Source organism: Molossus molossus, unplaced genomic scaffold, assembly GCF_014108415.1.
Source record: "Molossus molossus isolate mMolMol1 unplaced genomic scaffold, mMolMol1.p scaffold_m16_p_10, whole genome shotgun sequence".
NCBI classification, from domain to species: Eukaryota; Metazoa; Chordata; class Mammalia; order Chiroptera; family Molossidae; genus Molossus; species Molossus molossus.
In genome coordinates this window covers 108,467,481-108,487,788 of record NW_023425345.1, presented here as the reverse complement: position 1 = coordinate 108,487,788, position 20,308 = coordinate 108,467,481, and the positions used below count along the sequence as shown (strand labels likewise).

The following is a 20,308-nucleotide window of genomic DNA, read 5'->3' as shown; positions in this document are numbered from 1 at the left end:
CTTGGGTTGTGGGCTTAACTCCCAGTAGGGGGCGTGCAGGAGGCAGCCGATTGATGTTTTTATCTCTCGCTCTAAAAATCAATACAAATATATTTTAAAATATAAAATAAGCCCGGCCAGTGTGGCTCAGTGGTTGAGCGTTAACCCATGCACCAAGAGGTTGCTGGTTCAATTCCCTGTCAGGGGACATGCCCAGGTTGTGGGCCAGATCTCCAATGGAAGGCATGCAGGAGGCAGCCAATCGATGTCCTCTCTCATCGATGTTTCTATCTCTCTCTCTCTCCCTCTCTCTAAAACCAATCAATCAATCAATCAAAACATTAAAAAAATAAAAAACTGCCCTGACCAGTTTGGCTCAGCGGTTAGAGTGTCGGCCCGTGGACCAGAGAGTCCCGGGTTTGGTTCTCTCCAAGGGCACGTACCTCAGTTGTGGTTTGTCCCCGGCCCCAGTTGGAGTTGTGTGGCAGCCACTTGATGTGTCTCTCTCACATCAATGTTTCTCTCTTCCTCCCTCTCTCTCTCCTTCTCTATCTGAAGATAGATGCAAAAATGTCCTCGGGTGAGGAAAAAAAAACAAAAATAAAAAAACCAAGCTTGTGGGCATCTGTTACGTAGCAGTAGGTAACACTCTTAGGTAAGTTTAACGAACATTGAACACCTTGCCCTGGCCGGTTTGGCTCAGCAGTTAGAGCGTCGGCCTGCGGTCTGGAGAGACCGGGTTCGGTTCCCGCTAAGGGCACGTACTTTGGTTGCAGTTTGTCCCCAGACCTGGTTGGTTGTGCGGGTGGCGGCCATTCGGTGTGTCCCTTTCACGTTGATGTTTTTCTCTCTCTCTTCCTCTCCCTCCCACTCTATCTGTACAAAAAATGGAAAAATGTCCTCATGTGAGGATAAAAAAAAAAAAAAAAAATTGAACACCTTCACAAGATGCTACTGAGCACTGAGCTCAGCTCCTGATTGACTGCACACAGCTGTATCCTTGACGTTAGCATCAGGAGAGACTTGACTACATCCCTGCAGTTCAGCTTAAGGTCAGCCTTTACTCTCACTGCTCATACTGCTGATCCACCTGGAATGTCTTTCCTGGCTCTGTCTCTGGACACGCAGTAAAGGCTAGCTCATCCATGTACTCGCCTGTAGTAAATTACTCTTCTTTTACAAAGTAAGTAGCATCAATGAACCTCTTAAGTCTTTTTTTCAGCTTTTAATGTTAGTCACTCTTCTCTGAATCAAATTTCTTCAATGGTGGGCAAAAGTCACCTTTTCCCTTAAACTAATTAATAGAGTACTATTTACTAAAAAGGTCAGCTGTCTATGAACCAATGCTAAACAATCGTTACTAGTTTCTTCATTAATCTACCAATATATTCATGAAAGTTGTGCTAGGATTGTAAGGAAAATGGGATTTAGGCAGGTATCTTCCAATCCTTCCTGCACTACCAAATTTTGCTGATATAACTGAAAGAGTAAAAAACTGAATTTCAAATTGTTTTGAGACCCATGAAATATGCAAGTAAACTGCATTTATTCAAGGAAATTACCTTTTAATGGTCTTACCTTGTTCTTATTCAATTGGTTAGTTATGAACAAGTGGTACTCAATTTTCTACTGTCACTGTAACATGGTTATTTGTCCCTGTAAGCACATAATTACATATGACATGACCAAAAAAAAAAAAAAAAAGATTAAGTTGCTGGCTAAATAGCAAAATTGATATTGAAAGTAAAAGCAACTTCCCCTGGCCGGTTTGGCTCAGCAGTTAGAGTGACCTGGGTTCGGTTCCCGTAAAGAACACGTATCTCGGTTGCAGTTTGTCCCCGGCCCTGGTTGGGTCGTGTGGGTGGCAACCACTCGATGTGTACCTTTCACGTTGATGTTTCTCTCTCTCTCTTCCTCTCTCTCCCTCCCACTCTATCTGAACTAAAAAAAAATGGAAAAATGTCCTCGGGTGAGGATTTAAAAAAAAAGCAACTCTTAAGTACTAAAGAGGCATATGGTACTAACCATTTGTCTTCTGGTGGAACAGAGAAGTCAAGCACTGCTAAGAGCTAAGTCTGGTTTCATGCTTATTTTTGTGAAAATGGCCATTGGCTTAAAGATCTTCAGCAGCAATAACTAAGAAGTTTACAATATGAACCTTTCCCTTTATCTTATACAAGGGATCTAATGATCCCAATGATACAAATTTTAGAGAATAATTCAAATGCTGTGAAAATCCAAGAAGACAAAAATCTGACAAGTTCTGAAGTATCAGGGTATTTTCTGGAGTTAGTACAAATTGATATGAATGTAAAAATTATTTTTCTACAGTGAATATGATGACAATGTTATTACTATTATTATTAAAAACTACCACAGTTTTTTAGGCTGTAACACTCGTAAATGGCCAGACTACATACATTTCAGACCCAAGCCTGATTCAACAGCCCATGTCTATCTTATCAACTATTCTATAATGTACCCATAATTGATGAAGTGATTAAGTCATCATGAAAAGGTTAAAATATGCCCTGGCCGGTTCGGCTCAGCAGTCAGAGGACTGGTCAGCAGATGAAAGGATCTCGGGTTCAATTTCTAGTCAAGGGCACATACCTGGGTTGCAGGTTCGACCCCTGGCCCGGGTTGGGGCCATGTGGGAGGTAACCAATTGATGTTTTACTCTCTTTCTCTCTCCCCTTCTTCCATCCCTCCCTCCCTGTCTAAAAATAAATGAAAAGCCCTGGCCGGTTTGGCTCAGCGGTTAGAGTGTCGGCCTGCGGTCCAGAGAGACCCGGTTTCGGTTCCCGCTAAGTGCACGTACCTCGGTTGCAGTTTGTCCCCAGCCCTGGTTGGTCGTGTGGGTGGCAGCCACTCGATGTGCCCCTTTCACATCGATGTTTCTCTCTCTCTCGCTCTTCCTCTCTCTCCCTCCCACTCTATCTGAACAAAAAAAATGGAAAAAAATGTCCTCGGGCGAGGATAAAAAAAAATTTTTTTTTAAATAAATGAAAAAAAATATCCTTTAGTGAGGACTAAAACGACAACAAAAACATTTTCTCTTTGTCTTTAACCTTTGGCATTTTAATTATAACGTGTCTTGGTGTGGGCCTCTTTAGATTCATCTTGTTTGGGACTCTCTGCACTTCCTGGACTTGTATGTCTATTTCCTTCACCATGTTAGGAAAGTTTTCCATCATTATTTCTTTTGTAATTTATTATTTTTTAAAAATATGTTTTCAGCCCTGGCCAGTTTGGCTCAGCGGTTAGAGCATTGGCCTGCGGTCTGGAGAGACCCGGGTTCGGTTCCCGCTAAGGGCACGTACTTCGGTTGCAGTTTGTCCCCGGCCCTGGTTGGTCATGCGGGTGGCAGCCACTCGATGTGCCCCTTCACGTCGATGTTTCTCTCTCTCTCTCCCTTCCTCTCTCTCCCTCCCACTCTATCTGTACAAAAAATGGAAAAATATCCTCGGGTGAGGATAAAAAAAAAAAAAAATGTTTTCATTGTTTTGTTTTGTATTTTAGAGTGAGACAGAAACATCGATGTGAGAGAGATATATCAATCAGCTGCCTCCTGCACGCCTCCCCCACTGGGGATGGAGCCCAAAACCCAGGCATGTGCCCTGATTGGAAATGAAACTGGGACATCTCAGTCCATGGGAGGATGCTCTCTCCACTGAGTCACACCGGCCGGGTTTATCATTTTTTCCTTTTTTTTTTCCTTTATTCTTTTTGGTACGTGCCCCTAGTGGGAACCGAGCCCAGGACTCTCCAGTCCAAAGGCTGATGCTACAACCACTGAGCCAAACTGGTCAGGGCATTATTTTTTCAAATATATATATTTTTTTTAGAGAGAAAGGAAGGGAGAGAGGGAGAGAAACATCGATTGGCTTCTCCTGCATGCCCCCAGTATTGAGCCCACAACTCGGGCCGGTGCCCTGACTGGGAATCAAACCGGGACCTCGCAATCAATGGGAGGACGCTCAATCCACTGAGCCATACCAGCTGGGCTCAAATAGATGTTCAGTTCCTTGCTCTCTTCTCCTTCTGGCACCACCATGATGGCATGTTGGTATGCTTGAAGTTGTCCCAGAGGCTCCTTAAACTACATTTTTTTTTTATCCTTACCCGAGGACATTTTTCCATTTTTTTGTTCAGATAGAGTGGGAGGGAGAGAAAGGAAAAGAGAGAGAGAGAGAGAGAGAGAGAGAGAGAGAGAGAGAGAGAGAGAGAAACATTGACTTGAAAGGGACACATCGAGTGGTTGCCACCCGCACAACCCAACCAGGGCCGGGGACAAACCACAACCGAGGTACGTGCTCTTAGCGGAAACCGAACCCAGGTCTCTCTGGACCACAGGCCGACGCTCTAACCGCTGAGCCAAACTGGCCAGGGCTAAACTATTCTCTTTTTGCACTCTTCTTCCTTTCTATAGTTCTGAAAGCAATTTTCTACTTCCTTATCTTCCAAATCGCTGATTTGATCCTCTGCTTCATCTACTCTCCTGTAAATTATTTTTCATTTCAGCTACTGTATTCTTCATTCCTGACTGGTTTTTTATAATTTCCATTTTCTTTTTTATGCTGTTAAAATTCTCGCTGCTCAGTTCCTTAAATACTCTTATAATCATTATTTTAAACTCTATAGCTGGTAGATTGCCTCCATTTCATTTAGTTATTTTTCTAGAGACTGCTCCTACTTTTTCATTTGGGACCTGTTTGTCTCCTCATTTTGGCCACTTCCCTGTGCTTGTTTCTGTGTGTTAGGTAGAGCTGCTACATCTCCCAGAGTTGGTAGAGTGGCCTTATGTAGTAGGTGTCCTGAAGGCCGCTGGCACAGCCTCCCCAGTCACCTGAGCTGGGCACTCCAGTATTGGAGTGCTGTGCACACTGTCCTTTTGTAGTTGATTCTTGATTACTGTTGGTAAGTCACTGGGAGGGACTGACCTCCAGGCTGATCAGCTGAGAGGACTGGCTTCGACACCATTGGAAAAGCTGCTGAGTAGAGGGCTGATCTCATAGAGCAGGACTTGCTTCAGTGGGGCTTTGGTGCCTGCCAACTCTACCCCTTGAGTATGTCACTTGTAGAGATGGTTGAGTTGTAATAAGAGGTGGCATGGTGCTATTCACTGGGTGCTAGACAATTCAGTCCCTTCTTATATGTCTCCTTTCGAGCTGCTACCCCAGCACTGGAGCTCAGAGGGAGTGAGTAAGAGTAAGTCTGTGCATGGGCCCTTTAAAAGGAATGCCTGGGACACCAGGAGCCCTCAGCCTCACTTACCTACTTACCCATAATTCCCACTGGTTTTCACAGCTAGAAGTTATGGGGAGTACTCTTCCTGGCACTGGAACCCTGGGCTGGGGGTTCTGATGTGGGGCTGGAACCATCATTGTTCCTTAGGTGGGACCTCTGCAGCCGAATTATCCTTCCCAATTTTTAACTGCCACCTGTGGGTGTGGGACCAGCCCATTCCGTGTTCCCACCCTGCCTATCAGTCTTGATGTAGCTTCTTCTGTATATCTTTAGTTGTAGGACTTCTGTTCAGCTGGATTTCAGGCATTCTGAATGATGGTTATTTTGTATTTTCATTGTAATTTTAATGTGTTTGTGGGAGATTCTGAGTACCACGTTTACATCTTGACCAAAACTCACCTTGTTTAAGTTTTATTCAGAATATTATACCTAAAGAACTTTCTCTGTCTGAGGTACAGAAATACATGGCTCGGTAACCACCAAAAAGAACCTTTCTATGAAGAGAACAAGATACAGCAGCAGCCATTACACTTCCTCACTCAATCCCTTTCTCCATAAACTCTACCAGTAAACACTAACCCCTCATATCTATGTATGACATTTTATTTTATTTTTTTTAATCCTCATCCGAGGACATTTTTCCATATTTTTGTTCAGATAGAGTAGGAGGGAGAGAGAGAGAGAAACATTGATGTGAAAGGGACACATCGAGTCGCTGCCACCCGCACGACCCAACCAGGGCTGGGGACAAACTGCAACCGAGGTACATGCCTTTAGTGGGAACCGAACCTGGGTCTCTCTGGACCGTAGGCCGACGTTCTAACCACTGAGCCAAACTGGCCAGGGCTGACATTTACTTTAAAGTTTCACATATTTTAGTATTTTAAAATACACATTATTTTGATTTTTATACATTAATCCAATCTGGTGAGTTTTATTTTAACCAGATGAAGCAATGTTTTCAGATGACAAGTATTACCTGATCTGACAGTGCCTTCTTCAGATCCATTCTCTGGCCATTGAGAGTCACTGTCCAGCAATCGGTTTTTTGATTCACTAAGTGGTTTGATAGGAAAGGGTTGATTTGAGCCAATACTGAAAAGAAGAGCAAATAATTTAGTAAACAGTTTAGTGCTCAATTAAGAATACTTAATTAATAAGCAGCAAATTAGTATTTCTTCTCCTAAACATGTAAGGGTAAATAATAAGATCTCAGCACTCTGAAAAAACTCTATCTTCAAAAGAAATATATGCCCCAACCCCTTATTAAATGGCTTCTCTAGACTGAAGAATCTATATTCCAGCACTGCTAATAAAACTAATTAAGCAAAAGAAAAAGCTTCAGAGGCCAGCCTGAAACATCTTTAACGTGTGTTAATCAAGGGCCATAAGGTAGCGTAAGGACAGGTGAGGATCTATGTCTGTGGCCAGGACAAAAAAATTACCTGTCATTTCTCAAGTTTTCTGCTTTCTACCTCTGCAGTTTAGATCTAAGGGGAAAAAATGATTAAGTGATTTAGCGCAAACTCATTTTTCTAGCTAACAGATCATGGAGGGAGGAAACCGGTGCGAAACGGGGAGGGAAAGGGAACTGCTGTTTGTTGTGTACCTACTATGGGCCAGACACCTATGCCAGGTGCTGTATACACATTATTTCAACCTTTGCAGAAAACTTTGGAGGTAGGTCTACAGCTGGAAACTGAGGCTCAGATAGTTTGATTTGTGTAGATCCACAATAAATGTTGGAGCTCTAAGGTCTTAGCTAAGACCTTCGATTCTAAGCCCTACATGCTTCTGATATTGATATGCAAACTTATAATTAAAAATCCCTTCTCCCCCACAATTAATTTCTGTAGTAAGTTCCAACTGTTTCACTTTGACAGAAGTACCTATCTTTTTCTAAAAAACTGATTTTATTTATTTATTTTTTTTTTTTATCCTCACCCGAGGACATTTTTCCATTTTTTGTACAGATAGAGTGGGAGGGAGAGAGAGGAAGAGACAGAGAGAGAGAAACATCGATGTGAAAGGGACACATCGAGTGGCTGCCACGGCACGACCAACCAGGGCTGGGGACAAACTGCAACCGAAGTACGTGCCCTTAGCGGGAACCGAACCGAGGTCTCTCCGGACCGCAGGCCGATGCTCTAACCGCTGAGCCAAACCGGCCAGGGCTCTCTGTTGATTTTTAAAGAGAGAGGAAGGGAGCCCTGGCCGGTTTGGCTCAACGGTTAGAGCGTTGGCCTGCGGTACAGAGAGACCTGGGTTCGGTTCCCGCTAAGGGCATGTACCTCGGTTGCAGTTTGTCCCCGGCCCTGGTTGGGTCATTTGGGAGGCAGCCATTCGATGTGTCCCTGTCACATCTCTCTCTCTCTCTCTCTCTCTCTCTCTCTCTCTCTCTCTCTCTCTCTCCCCCCCCCCTCCCACTCTATCTGAATAAAAAATGGGAAAATGTCCTCAGGTGAGGATTAAAAATAAATAAATAAATAAATAAATAAATAAATAAATAAATAAATAAATACCTGATTTTAGGGAGAGAGAGGAATGCAAAGACGGAGAGAGAGATAAATATTGATTTGTTAACAGTTCCACTTATTTATGCATTCATTGGCTGTTTCTTGTATGTGCCCAGACTAGAGATGGAACCCACAATTCTGGCTATCATGATGACGCTCTAAAAAATTGAGCTACCCAGCCCTGGCCAGTTTGGCTCAGCGGTTAGAGCGTTGGCCTGCGGTCCGGAGAGACCCGGGTTCGGTTCCCGCTAAGGGCACGTACTTCGGTTGCAGTTTGTCCCCGGCCCTGGTTGGTCGTGCGGGTGGCGGCCACTCGATGTGTCCCTTCACGTCGATGTTTCTCTCTCTCTCCTTCCTCTCTCTCCCTCCCACTCTATCTGTACAAAAAATGGAAAAATATCCTCAGGTGAGGATAAAAAAAAAAAAAAAAATTGAGCTACCCATCAGGGCCAGAAGTATCTCCATCTTCTTTAAAATCTCATTTAAAATGAACTACTCTGAATGTGTGAATCAGATTGCTTGCCATGCAAATATTGAGAAAATATCCTCTAAAAGATGAACAAATGAGAGAAAATTCTGTATTTGTATTTTGGAATTCTCAGTATTATTTTCACACTACAGTTAAAATCTGTCAAAATAAAATGGTGAATAGAACGACTAATTTCTTTGGGAAAAAAAAGTATATATACCAATTTAATCAAATTTGAAAGTGTCTGTTTCTAGGAAAATGCAATGTATTTACGGCAGCCTTCCTTCCTAATTTGCCCAGACATTTCCAGTTTCATGTGATTGTTCTGGTTCAACCAGTAAGAGCAAGCATTCTCATTCCTACTCTGAAAAGGGCTCTGGTTTGGATGATAAAAAGTATGGTTATCCTAAGCATATTAAGTATATATGCTTATTATCTGTACATATATATTTTATCACAATATAATATATAAGTAGACATATATTATTAACCTTCGGTTTAAAAAAATTTAGCCCTGGCTGGTGTGGCTCAGTTGGTTAGAGTGTTGTCCCATTCACCGAAAAGTCTCAGGTTCAATTCCTGGTCTGTGTACATACTCAGGTTGTAAGTTCGATCCCATCAGGGCGTGTATGGGAGGCAACCAATCTGTCTCTCTCTCACACTGATATTTTTGTCTCTCTCTTTCCCTCTCTCCTCTCCCTCCTCTCTAAAATCAATAATAAATCTGCAGGTGACAATTAAAAATATAACAACAATAATTTTTAAAAATATATTAAAAATAATGTTTTTTAAAATCTTCACCCAAAGATATTTTTCTGTTTATCTTCTGATAGAGTGGGAGGGAGGGAGGGACAGACTGAGAGAGAGAAAGAGAGAGAGAGAGAGAGAGCAAGCGATGAAAGAAAGAAAACACTGATATGAAAGAGGCACATCGATTGGTTGTCTCCCACACAACCCTGACCTGGGCCGGGGCGAATCACAACCGAGGTACACGCCCCTTGACCAGAATCGAATCCGCAACTCATTGGTCCACACACTAAAGTTCTAACCACTGAGCAAAACTGGCCAGGGCATTAAAAATAATGTAAACAGAATTTCTCTTTTGCTATGCATACTGGCTTACTAAATTAGGACTGTACATATTGACAAGATATGTACGTATCACATACATACAGTTTTTTTATAATGAATACTGAAAAACGTAATGATGAGAAGCACACCTTCTGGCATATTCACTTTGGTTTGTTACAGAAGCTTGTTCTGGATCCATTCCCACAAGGCGAGTTGGAAAACTGCAACCATCACCCAAACTGCATAATAAAAAATGTCAGTAATAATTTAAATCATATTAAGTTAAATAAACGTCAAATTTAACTCCCATTTTTTAGAGACATGGTATAAGGAAATTATCAAAATGTCATGTCAGAGAAAATTTCCGTACATTTCTAATTAAGAGGGTGAATAGCTTCCATGGGAGGAAAAAAAGCATTTTCTTTTACAATGTACATATATTTAAAAACAGCATCTTCTATAATATTGTATGCCAACTATAATAAAAAAAAAATTACGTTCCATGACTCTAAGATTATGATGCCTGTGAAGATGAGGACACTTCAAACATAAGTATTCAAATATCTGGGTAACTGACCTGACCCTCACAGTCATTTAAGATATCATAAAGGCTCAAACTGAAATTCAAGATGTAAGTTTCACACATATACACTTCACAACATTTATTAAACAATTATTTACTGAATGCCTATGATATTCCAGGTACTATTTTAAGTGCTAAGAATCTGGCAGTTAACAAGAAAGAAAGAAATCTCTGCCCTCAAAACATTTACAATCTAAAAGGTATAGGTCTGCTTACTTTCATACCATAAAAACATCAACTTTTATACAACAAGAACTTTCACTTCCAGCCAAGAAGGATGAACTACGAAATCTGACCCTTAGTTTTAAATAACCAGAAAACAAGAGTATACAATACATTTTTCAAAGCAGCACAGAACTGTGGTCTGTGACAGAAGAGAACCGACCAAGTGAGTTTCAGACTTTGCCAGGCCAAGAGGGGACACAGAGCAAGGTGGTCTCACTGAACTGAAGCGACAGAGATAGAAATTTCTAGAAGTTAAGGCAGCTTGAATCAACAAGACACAGCTGAGGAAGAGGGAGATATGCAAAAGCTAAAAAACAAAAAATGTCTGCCACAACAGAATTTGACATTCTTTTAAGGAAGACAAAATCTAAACACTCAGAATTCAAAATGTCCACCGCCCAATAAGAAAAAATACTAGTGTGAAAAGTAGCAGGAAAATCTGATACACAATTAAGAAAAAAATGTTGATAGAAAAGAATTAGGCCCTGGCCGGTTTGGCTCAGCGGTTAGAGCGTGTCGGCCTGCGGTCCGGAGAGGCCCGGGTTCAGTTCCCGCTAAGGGCATGTACCTCGGTTGCAGTTTGTCCCCGGCCCTGGTTGGTCATGCTGGTGGCAGCCGCTCGATGTGTCCCTTTCACATCGATGTTTCCCTCTCTCTCTCTTCCTCTCTCTCCCTCCCACTGTGTCTGTGCAAAAAATGGAAAAATGTCCTCAGGTGAGGATAAAAAAAAAAAAAAAGAATTTGAAACAAGGACTTTGAAACAGTGATTATAAATACCTCTGAATTAACAAGAAAAAGTAAATAGAATAAGACAAATGTAAGATATAAAAAGGAACCAAACTGAACTTCTAGAACTGAAAAATATAATATCTGAGATGAAAAATTCACTGGATTAGCTTAACAGTAGAGTGAACATGACTGAAGATTATAAACACAGCAATAGGAACTATCCAAAATAAAGCAAAGAAAAAAGATGGGGGAGGGAAAGAGAAGGAAGGACAGAATAGCAATGGCCCATGAGTCACAATCAGAAAATTGAAGTACGTCTATTTATCAGTTATCGGTATCGGTAAAAGGCATGGAAAAGGAGGAGCAGGCAGCAAACACAACTAAAATAGATAATGAAAATTATTCAAATGTGATGAAAACTGTAAAGTTATATTTAAGATGCCTAATAAATTCCAGACAGGACAAACACAAAGAAAACCATCCCAAAGAAGGTTATCATCAAAAGGCCTAAAACCAGCCATAAAGCTAAAATCTTCAAAACAGAGGACAATTTACTAACAGTACAATAAAGATAAGAATGGGGGGCTCATTTTTTGTCACAAGCCAGAAGATAATAGAACCACATTAAAAATTTCTTTTTTGCCCTGGCCAGTTTGGCTCAGTGGTTACACCATCAGCTGGCAGACCAGAGAGCCCCAGATTTGATTCCCACTAAGGGCATGTACATCGGCTGCAGTTTGTCCCTGACCCCCGGTTGCGGTCGTGTAGGTGGCAGCCACTCGATGTGTAACTCTCACATCAATGTTTTTCTCTCTCTCTTCCTCCCTCTTTCCCTCCCGCTCTATCTGAAGATACATGCAAAAATGTCCTGGGGTGAATACAAAATTTTTTAATTCTGGAAAATGGCAGCACAGTGAATGGAAGCTACTCAGACCATCTCCCAGGAACAAAATAAAATTACATCTAAACTAAAGAAAAATCGTCAGAAAAAAGCAACAAAAAAGGAGCTGGAGAGGACCTGTATAACCAGGGACAGAAAAAGAACACTACATCGAGCCTGGCAGGAACTGCAGAGGCACGAGAGGGAGGGCAGGGAGCCCATGGAAAGCAGCTGTTTTAGCTATAAGCAGCTCCCTACTCCACAGCACACAGGGCTGGGACGCAGCACTAAATTAGATGCAGTCACTCACCTTGGGCTCTGGCAGAGGAAGGGCAGACTGGAAAGAACTGTGTGGAGACTTCAAAGATTGGAGAGCTGAGAGGGGAATGGGAGTTTTGTGCTGAATCACTCCCTCACAGGACAGTAGCCATCTACTCAAAGAGCCCCTTCCCAGAGCCCATGAGAGAAGCAACAGCCCCTCCCTCAGAAACTTAACACCACCAGGCCAGGCCAGAGAAATGCAAACTGAGGCTCATTAACAGCCAGCAAGCATCTGCCCCACCCTTAGAAAATCCTTTTATCTTGAACACCTGAGGAATTTTTTTTTCATTCACCTCAGGCTACAACCCAAGGCTCATCAAGTAACCGAGTCCACTAAGCTCCAGTAAAAAACCTAGAGGATAACTGAACCCTTCCTTGGCTTGCAAATCTACCCAGGAAAGTAAGACTTGGCAGTGGTATTTAACGTGGGTCCTCCCAAACTCATCCAAACCCAACAGAGGGAACACCAACACCACAGGGAAAATTTGGCAGGCTCCAAAACCAACTGAGACAGCCAAAATAATGAAACAAAGAAACAAATTCTGAATGAAAGAACAAGACCACTCGACAGAAGAAAAGATAAATGAAATACAGTTAATCAAGTAATCAGAGGTAGAGTTCAGAGCGATTATAATGAGAAAGCTCAAAAGCATGAGTAAATACATAGAACCACTGAAAACCAACCAACTGAAAATGAAGAATGACATAGCAGAAATAAAGAACACATTGGAAGGAATAACCAGCAGAGTAGAGGAAGCTGAGGAGATGAGTGCATTAGATGACAGGGTGAAAAAAATCACCCAATCAGAAAACCAAGGAGAAAAAACAATTAAAAAACAGGAAGACAGCTTAAGAGAACTGTAGAACAACAAAAACAAGTAACAACATATGCATCATAGGAGTTCTAAATAAAGAAGAAAATGAGTAAGAGTTAGAGAATATATTTGAAGAAATAGTGACAGAAAACTCCCTAACTTGGTGAAGGTAAAAAGCATTCAAGTTCAAGAAGCACAGAGAGCCCCAAGTAAAAAGAACTCAAACAGGCCCACACCAAGACACATAGTAATTAAAATGCCAAAATTTAAAGACAAAGAGAGAATCCTAAAGGCAGCCAGAGATAAGCAACAGGTTACCTACAAAGGAACCCCCATAACGCTGAATTCTCAACAGAAACACTACAGGCCAGAAGGGAACAGCATGAAGTCATCAAGGTCATGACAAACAAGGATCTGAATCCAAGACTACTCTACGCAGCAAGGCTATCATTCAAAACAGAAAGTCAGCCCTGGCCAGTTTGGCTCAGTGGTTAGAGCGTCGGCCTGCGGTCCGGAGAGACCCGGGTTCCGTTCCCGCTAAGGGCATGTACTTCGGTTGCAGTTTGTTCCCGGCCCTGGTTGGTCGTGCGGGTGGCAGCCACTCGATGTGTCCCTTCACATCGATGTTTCTCACTCTCTCTCCCTTCCTCTCTCTCCCTCCCACTCTATCTGTACAAAAAATGGAAAAAATATCCTCGGGTGAGGATAAAAAAAAACAAAACGAAACAGAAGGTCAAATAAAGAGCTTCTCAGACAAAAAAAAAAAAAAAAAAGGCTAAGGGAATATATCAGCACCAAACCAGCACTGCAAGAAATGTTAAAAGAACTACTATAATTAATAGAAAAAATAGGAATAAAAACAGAACCACACTGAACAAAAATGGCAATAAATAAGTACATATCAATAAATGTAAATGGCTTGAATGTTCCGATAAAAAGACAGAGTGGCTGACTGGATAAGAAAGCATGACTCACATATATGTTGTTTACAAGAGACCCACCTCACAACAAAAGACTCACATAGATTGAAAGTGAAGGGATGGAAAAAAATCTCTAAAGCAAAAGGAAAGGAAAAAAAGTTGGGGTAGCAATACTCATATCTGCTAAATTAGATTTCAAAATGAAGGTCATAACTAAAGAAAAAAGAAGGCCACTACATAATATTGAAAGGATCTATCCAACAGGAAGATATAATATTGGTAAACATATATGAACCCAATACAGGACCACCAACATATATTAAAAATCTTCTGGAGGACTTCGAAGGAGAAATCGACAGAAATACAATCATAGCAGGGGACTTCAACACCCCGATGACATCACTGGATAGATCCTCTAGACAAAAAACTAACAAGGAAACACAGACTCTAAATGAAGCGCTAGATCAAATAGGTTTCATATACGTATATCTACAGAGAATTACATCGCAAAACTGCAGAATTCACGTTCTTCTCAAGTGCACATGGGACATTCTCAAAAATAGACCACATGTTAGGGCACAAACTAAGTCTCTACAAGTTCAAGAAGACTGAAATCATATCAAGCATCTTCTCAGATCACAATGGCATGAAACTAAAAACCAACTGCAACACGAACATGCAAAGACATTTGAAAACATGAAGGCTAAATAGCATGTTATTGAACAATGAATGGGTTAACATGGAGATCAAGGAAGAAATGAAAAACTTCCTGGAAACCAATCAAAATGAACACACAACAACACAAAATCTATGGGATGCAGCAAAAGCAGTTCTGAGAGGGAAGTTCATAGCACTACAGGCCCATCTCAAGAAACAAGAAAAATTTCTAATTGACTGCTTAACCTCACAACTTAAAGAACTAGAAAGTAAACAAAAAGAAAATCCCAGAGCAAGTAGAAGAAAGGAAATAGTAAAGATCAGAGCAGAAATAAATGACATGGAGATTAAAAAAAAACCAATTCAAAGAATCAATGAAACAAAGAGCTGGTTTTTTTTTTTTTTTTTATCCTCACCCGAGGACATTTTTTGTTCAGATAGAGAGGGAGGGAGAGAGAGGAAGAGAGAGAGAGAGAAACATCGACGTGAAGGGACACATCGAGTGGCTGCCACCTGCACGACCAACCAGGGCCGGGGACAAACTGCAACCGAGGTACGTGCCCTTAGCGGGAACCGAACCCGGGTCTCTTGGGACCACAGGCCGACGTTCTAACCGCTGAGCCAAACCGGCCAGGGCAAAGAGCTGGTTTTTTGAAAACATAAACAAAATTGATGGACCCTTAGGTAGACTCACCAAGAAAGAAAGAGAGAGAACCCAAATACACAAAATCAGAAATGAAAGAGGAGAAATAACTGACACCACATAAATGCAAGAAATTGTTAACAAATTATACAGCAACAAATTCCACAATCGAAGCAAAATGGACAAATTTCTAGGAACCCATAGTCTCCCAAAACTGACCCGAGAAGAGATAGAAAACTTGAACAGACCATTAACAACGACGGAAATTGAAGATGTAGTTAAGATTCCCAGCAAACAAAAACTCTGGCCCGGATGGCTTCATGAGGGAGTTTTAGCGAGCATTCAAAGAAGAACTAACACTCATTCTCCTCAAACTATTTTCAAAAATTCAAGAAGAAGGAAGACTTCCAAACTCGTTTTATGAGGCCAGCATAATTCTAATTCCAAAACCAGAAAAAGACATTACTACAGGCCAAAATCCCCGATGAACATCGATCCCAAAATCCTGAATAAAAATTCTAGCAAATAAGATCCAGCAATACATCAAGAAAATTATTCACCATGACTAAATGGGATTCATCCCAGGGATACAAGGCTGGTACAATATTCACAAATCAATAAATGTGATACACCATATAAACAAAATGAAAGATAAAAATAATATGATTATATCAATAGATGCTGAAAATGCATTTGACATAATCCAGCATGTCATTTTTTTTGGTACATGCCCCTAGCGGGAACCGAACCCAGGCCTCTCTGGTCCGCAGGCTGATGCTACAACCGCCGAGCCAAACCAGCCAGGGCTCCAGCACCCACTTCTGATAAAAACACTCAGCAATTTGGGAATAGAGGGATCATATCTCGACATAATCAAGGCCATATATGAAAGACCTACAGCCAACATCATACTCAATGGACAAACACTAACAGCATTTTCCTTAAGAACAGGAATAAGACAGATGCCCAGTTTTGCCATTCTGATTTAACACTTATTTATTGCCACAGCAATCAAACATGAAGAAAAAATAAAAGGGATCCAAACTGGAAAGGAGGAAGTGAAACTGTCATTTGCAGATGACATGATACTATACGCAGAAAACCCTAAAGACTCCATTAAAAATCTACTAGACTTAATAAATGAATTTAGCGAAGTAGCAGGATACAAAATTAATCTCAAGAAATCAACAGCATTCTTATACACCAATGATGAATTCACAGAAAGAGAAACTAAAAAAATTTCCATCGCAGCAAAAAAATTAAGGTACCTAAGAACAAACTTAACCAAAGAAGTAAAGGACCTATTTGCAGAAAAATACAGGATATTGAAAAAAGAAATAGAGGAAGATATAAAAAAGTGGAAGCACATACCTTGTTCATGGATTGGAATAATTAACATCATTAAAATGTCTATATTACCCAAAGCAATCTATAGATTCAATGCAATCCCCATCAAAATACCAACGATGTACTTCACAGAACTAGAGCAAATACTTCAAAAGTTCACATGGAACCAAAAAAGACCCCAAAAAGCCACAGCAATCTTGAAAAAGGAGAACAAAGTAAGCGGGATCACAATACTGGATACCAGGTTATACTACAAAGCTACTATAATCCAAACAGCCTGGTACTGGCACAAAAACAGGCACACAGATCAATGGAATAGAACAGATTACTCAGAAATGGACCCAAAACATTATGCTCAATTAACATTCAACAAAGGTGGCAAGAGCATACAATGGAGCAAAGACAGCCTCTTTAAAAAATGGTGTTGGAAAAACTGGACAGCTACATGCAAAAAAATGAAACTAGACCACCAACTTACACCATACACAAGAATAAACTCAAAATGGATAAAACACGTAAGTGTGACTCATGAATACATAAAAATCCTAGAAAAAAATGTAGGCAACAAAATTTTGGACATCATACGCAGCAGAATTTTTACTGATACATCACCTAAGTCAGAAACAAAGGAGAAAATGAACACATGAGACTACATCAAACTAAAAAGCTTCTGCACAGCAAAAGAAACAACCATCAAAATGGAAAGGCAACCCACTCTATGGGAGAGCAAACTGCCAATGATGCATCAGATAAGGGGCTAATTTCCAACATGCATAGAATGCTCATATGACACAACAAAAGGAAGACAAAGAATTCTATTAAAAAATGAGCAGAGGAGCCCTGGCCGGTTTGGCTCAGCAGTTAGAGCGTCGGCCTGTGGTCCAGAGACCCAGGTTTGGTTCCCGCTAAGGGCACGTACCTCGGTTGCAGTTTGTCCCCGGCCCAGGTTGGTCGTGCGGGTGGCAGCCACTCGATGTGTCTCTTTCACGTTGATGACTCTCTCTCTCTCTCTCTCTCTCTCTGTCCCTCTCTCTCCCTCCCACTCTATCGGAACAAAAAATGTAAAAATGTCTTCAGGTGAGAATAAAAAAAAAAAAATGAGCAGAGGAGCTAAATAGACACCTCTCCAAAAGGACATACAAATGGCCAATAGACATATGAAGAAATGTTCAATGTCACTCATCATCAGAGAGATGCAAATTAAAACAACAATGAGGTATCACCTCACACCTGTCAGAATGCCTGCCATTAAGAAATCATCAAACACCAAGTGCTGGCGGGGGTGTGGAGAAAACGGGAGTCTAATACACTGCTGGTGGGAATGCAGACAGGTGCAGCCACTGTAAAAAACAATATGGTGTTTCCTCAAAAAATTAAAAATTGATCTGCCATTTTATCCAATGATCCTACTTCTAAGAATATATCCAAAGAAGCCTGAAACACCAATCAGAAAGATATATGTGCCCCTGTGTTCACAGCAGTACTATTTACAATTGCTAATATCTAGAAACAGCCCAAGTATCCATCAAAGGATGAGTGGATAAAAAAGCCGTGGTATATATAAACAATGGAATACTATGCAGCTGTAAGAAAGAGAGATCTTTTATCCTTTGAGATGACATGGTGGGACCTGGAGAACATTATGCTAAGTAAAATAAGCCAATCAGAGAAAGACAAATACCACATGATCTCACTTATTTGTGAAGTATAATGAACAAAATAAGCTGATGAACAAAATAGACCCAGAGACACAAAAAGAGTACGGTTCAGACTGACACATCTCAGAGGAAGGAAACAGGGGGCATGAATGAGATAAACCAAAGAACTTATATGATGCCTGGCCGGTGTGGCTCAGTGGTGGAGCATCAACCTATGCACCAAGAGGTCTCTAGTTCGATTCCTGGTCAGGGTACATGCCCAGGTTGTGGGCCAAACACCCAGTAAGGGGTATGCAGGAGGCGGCCAATTGATGTTCTCTCTCATCGATGTTTCTATCTCTCTCTTCCTCTCCCATCCTCCCTCTTTCTAAATCAACAAAACCAAAAAAGCAAAAAGAACTTATATGCATGTATGCATAACCAATGGACTTAGACAACAATGCTGGGGGGAAGGGGTAGGTGGAATTGGAATGATGGTTTTAATGGGAAGAAAAGAAGAAACACCTATAACAAAAATAAATTAATAAATATTGTAAAAAAAAATTTTTTTAGAGGAGTGGGTGGAGAGAGAAACAGCAATATATTGTTCCACTTATTTATGCATTCGTTGGTTGATTCTTATATGTGCCTTGACTGGGGATCAAACCTATAACCTTAGGTATACGTATTAGGATGATGCTCTAACCAACTGAGCTACTAGGCAGGGCCATAGAACCACATTAAATTTTTTTTTTTCTTTACTGATTTTAGAGAAAGGATGGGAGAGGGAGAGAAAGATAGAAACATCGATGAGAGAGAACATCGATTGGCCGCCTCCGGCATGCCCCCAATGGGCATCTGGCCCACAACCCAGTCATGTCCCCTGACCAGAAATTGAACCAGGAACCTCTTCATGCATGGGTCAATGCTCATCCACTTAGCCCCATTAGGCAGGTGAAACCACATTTTTAAAGTGAAGAAAAAAATCTTAGTACTGAAATCTCTGTTCAGAGAAAATAACATTTAAAAATAAGTCTGTGTTACAACCAGAGTGGAAAAACCTTGCAATAAAGAAGAGAGTGGCTCTTGAAGATGTAGCAATAATAGAATGACACACAGAAAAAAGACTAAACAAAAACAAAATGGGAGATTTCCAGTCAAGATGGAGTTGTAGGTCAATGCGGTATCACCTCCTCCCACAACCACAACAAAGTTACAACTAAACTACAGAACAACCATCATTCAGAACTGCCTGAAATAGAGCTGAATGGAAGTCCTACAACTACGGAATTAAACAAAAGCCACGTGGAGACTGGTAGGAGGGGTGGAGGTGGACAGGCTGGTCCTACACCCATGTGTGGTGGATAAAAAACAGGAGGGACACCTTGGCTTTGAAGGTCCTCCCTGAGGAGTGAGGGGTCCCTGTCTCACACTAGGCTCAAACTCAGGGTTCCAGTGCCAGGAAGAGAAGTCTCCATAACTTCTAGCTGTAAAAACCAGCAGGAACTGAGGCTGAGGGAGGCTGGGGCTACTAGAGTCCCAGGTAGTTGCTCTTAAAGGGCCCGACCACAGACCTATTTGGACTCACTCCTGGGCTCCAGGGTTAGGGGGGCAGCTTGAAAGGCACCAGAGACATATGATGAAGAACTGAATTGTTTGGCATTGGGGCGAGAGCTGGAGGGGCAGCTTTCTCCTGGACGGACTTGCTGTGGCAAACCATTGTTCTTTTGGTGAGCCCTTCCCTGGGGCAGCAGACAGCAGCCATATCTGGGACTCCAGCAACCTGGCTCACACTGTTTGCCCCGGCCTGGTGATTCCCTGACAACCTGACCCACCCTACACTTGGGCCCACTCAAGCTGATTCCAAAGGCTTTACCACAGGAATGGCCTGTCTTGGATCTTGCTTCAGGTTTTCCTAAAATCTCTCAAACAAGCAGCTCCTGGTCTCAGCGAGCCTAATACCTCTCGTTGAGTGGCCCCAGGACTGGCACTAGAAGCCGCCAGGCTTGGTTCACAACTTGGCTTTTCCTGGGTACCTCTAAGCCCAGCACAAGAAGCAGTCACCGGCAGTTTGCTTTGTAGCTTATGCCTGGTGGCCCCAGGTAGAACACAGGCAGTTGCTAATCTTGCCCCAGAGCCAGCACACCCAGGGGACAGCTTCAGACCACAATGAAACACCACCACACAACCACCTCCGTAAGTGACACACTCAATGAGTGGAGTTAGTGGGTATCAGAGCCCTGCTGAAGTAAGTGTTGCTCTGTGT

General features: G+C 41.7%; 1 protein-coding gene across 7 annotated transcripts in view; it reads right to left on the bottom strand.

The window, feature by feature from the left end:
• ZDHHC20 (zinc finger DHHC-type palmitoyltransferase 20) overlaps window positions 1-20,308 on the bottom strand; it is an 85,067-nt gene that overhangs the window by 824 nt on the left and 63,935 nt on the right. For 5 of the 7 annotated variants that reach the window (XM_036250907.1, XM_036250909.1, XM_036250912.1 and 2 more), the window contains 3 exons: window positions 9,435-9,524; window positions 6,209-6,324; window positions 1,583-1,635 (listed from right to left, as the gene is read on the bottom strand). In XM_036250907.1, coding sequence (XP_036106800.1) covers window positions 1,598-1,635; window positions 6,209-6,324; window positions 9,435-9,524 — 244 coding nt within the window. In that variant the 3' untranslated portion in view covers window positions 1,583-1,597. Of the gene's footprint in view, window positions 1-1,582; window positions 1,636-6,208; window positions 6,325-9,434; window positions 9,525-20,308 lie in introns of those variants that run through there. The other 2 variants (XM_036250908.1, XM_036250906.1) reach the window with 1 other exon arrangement.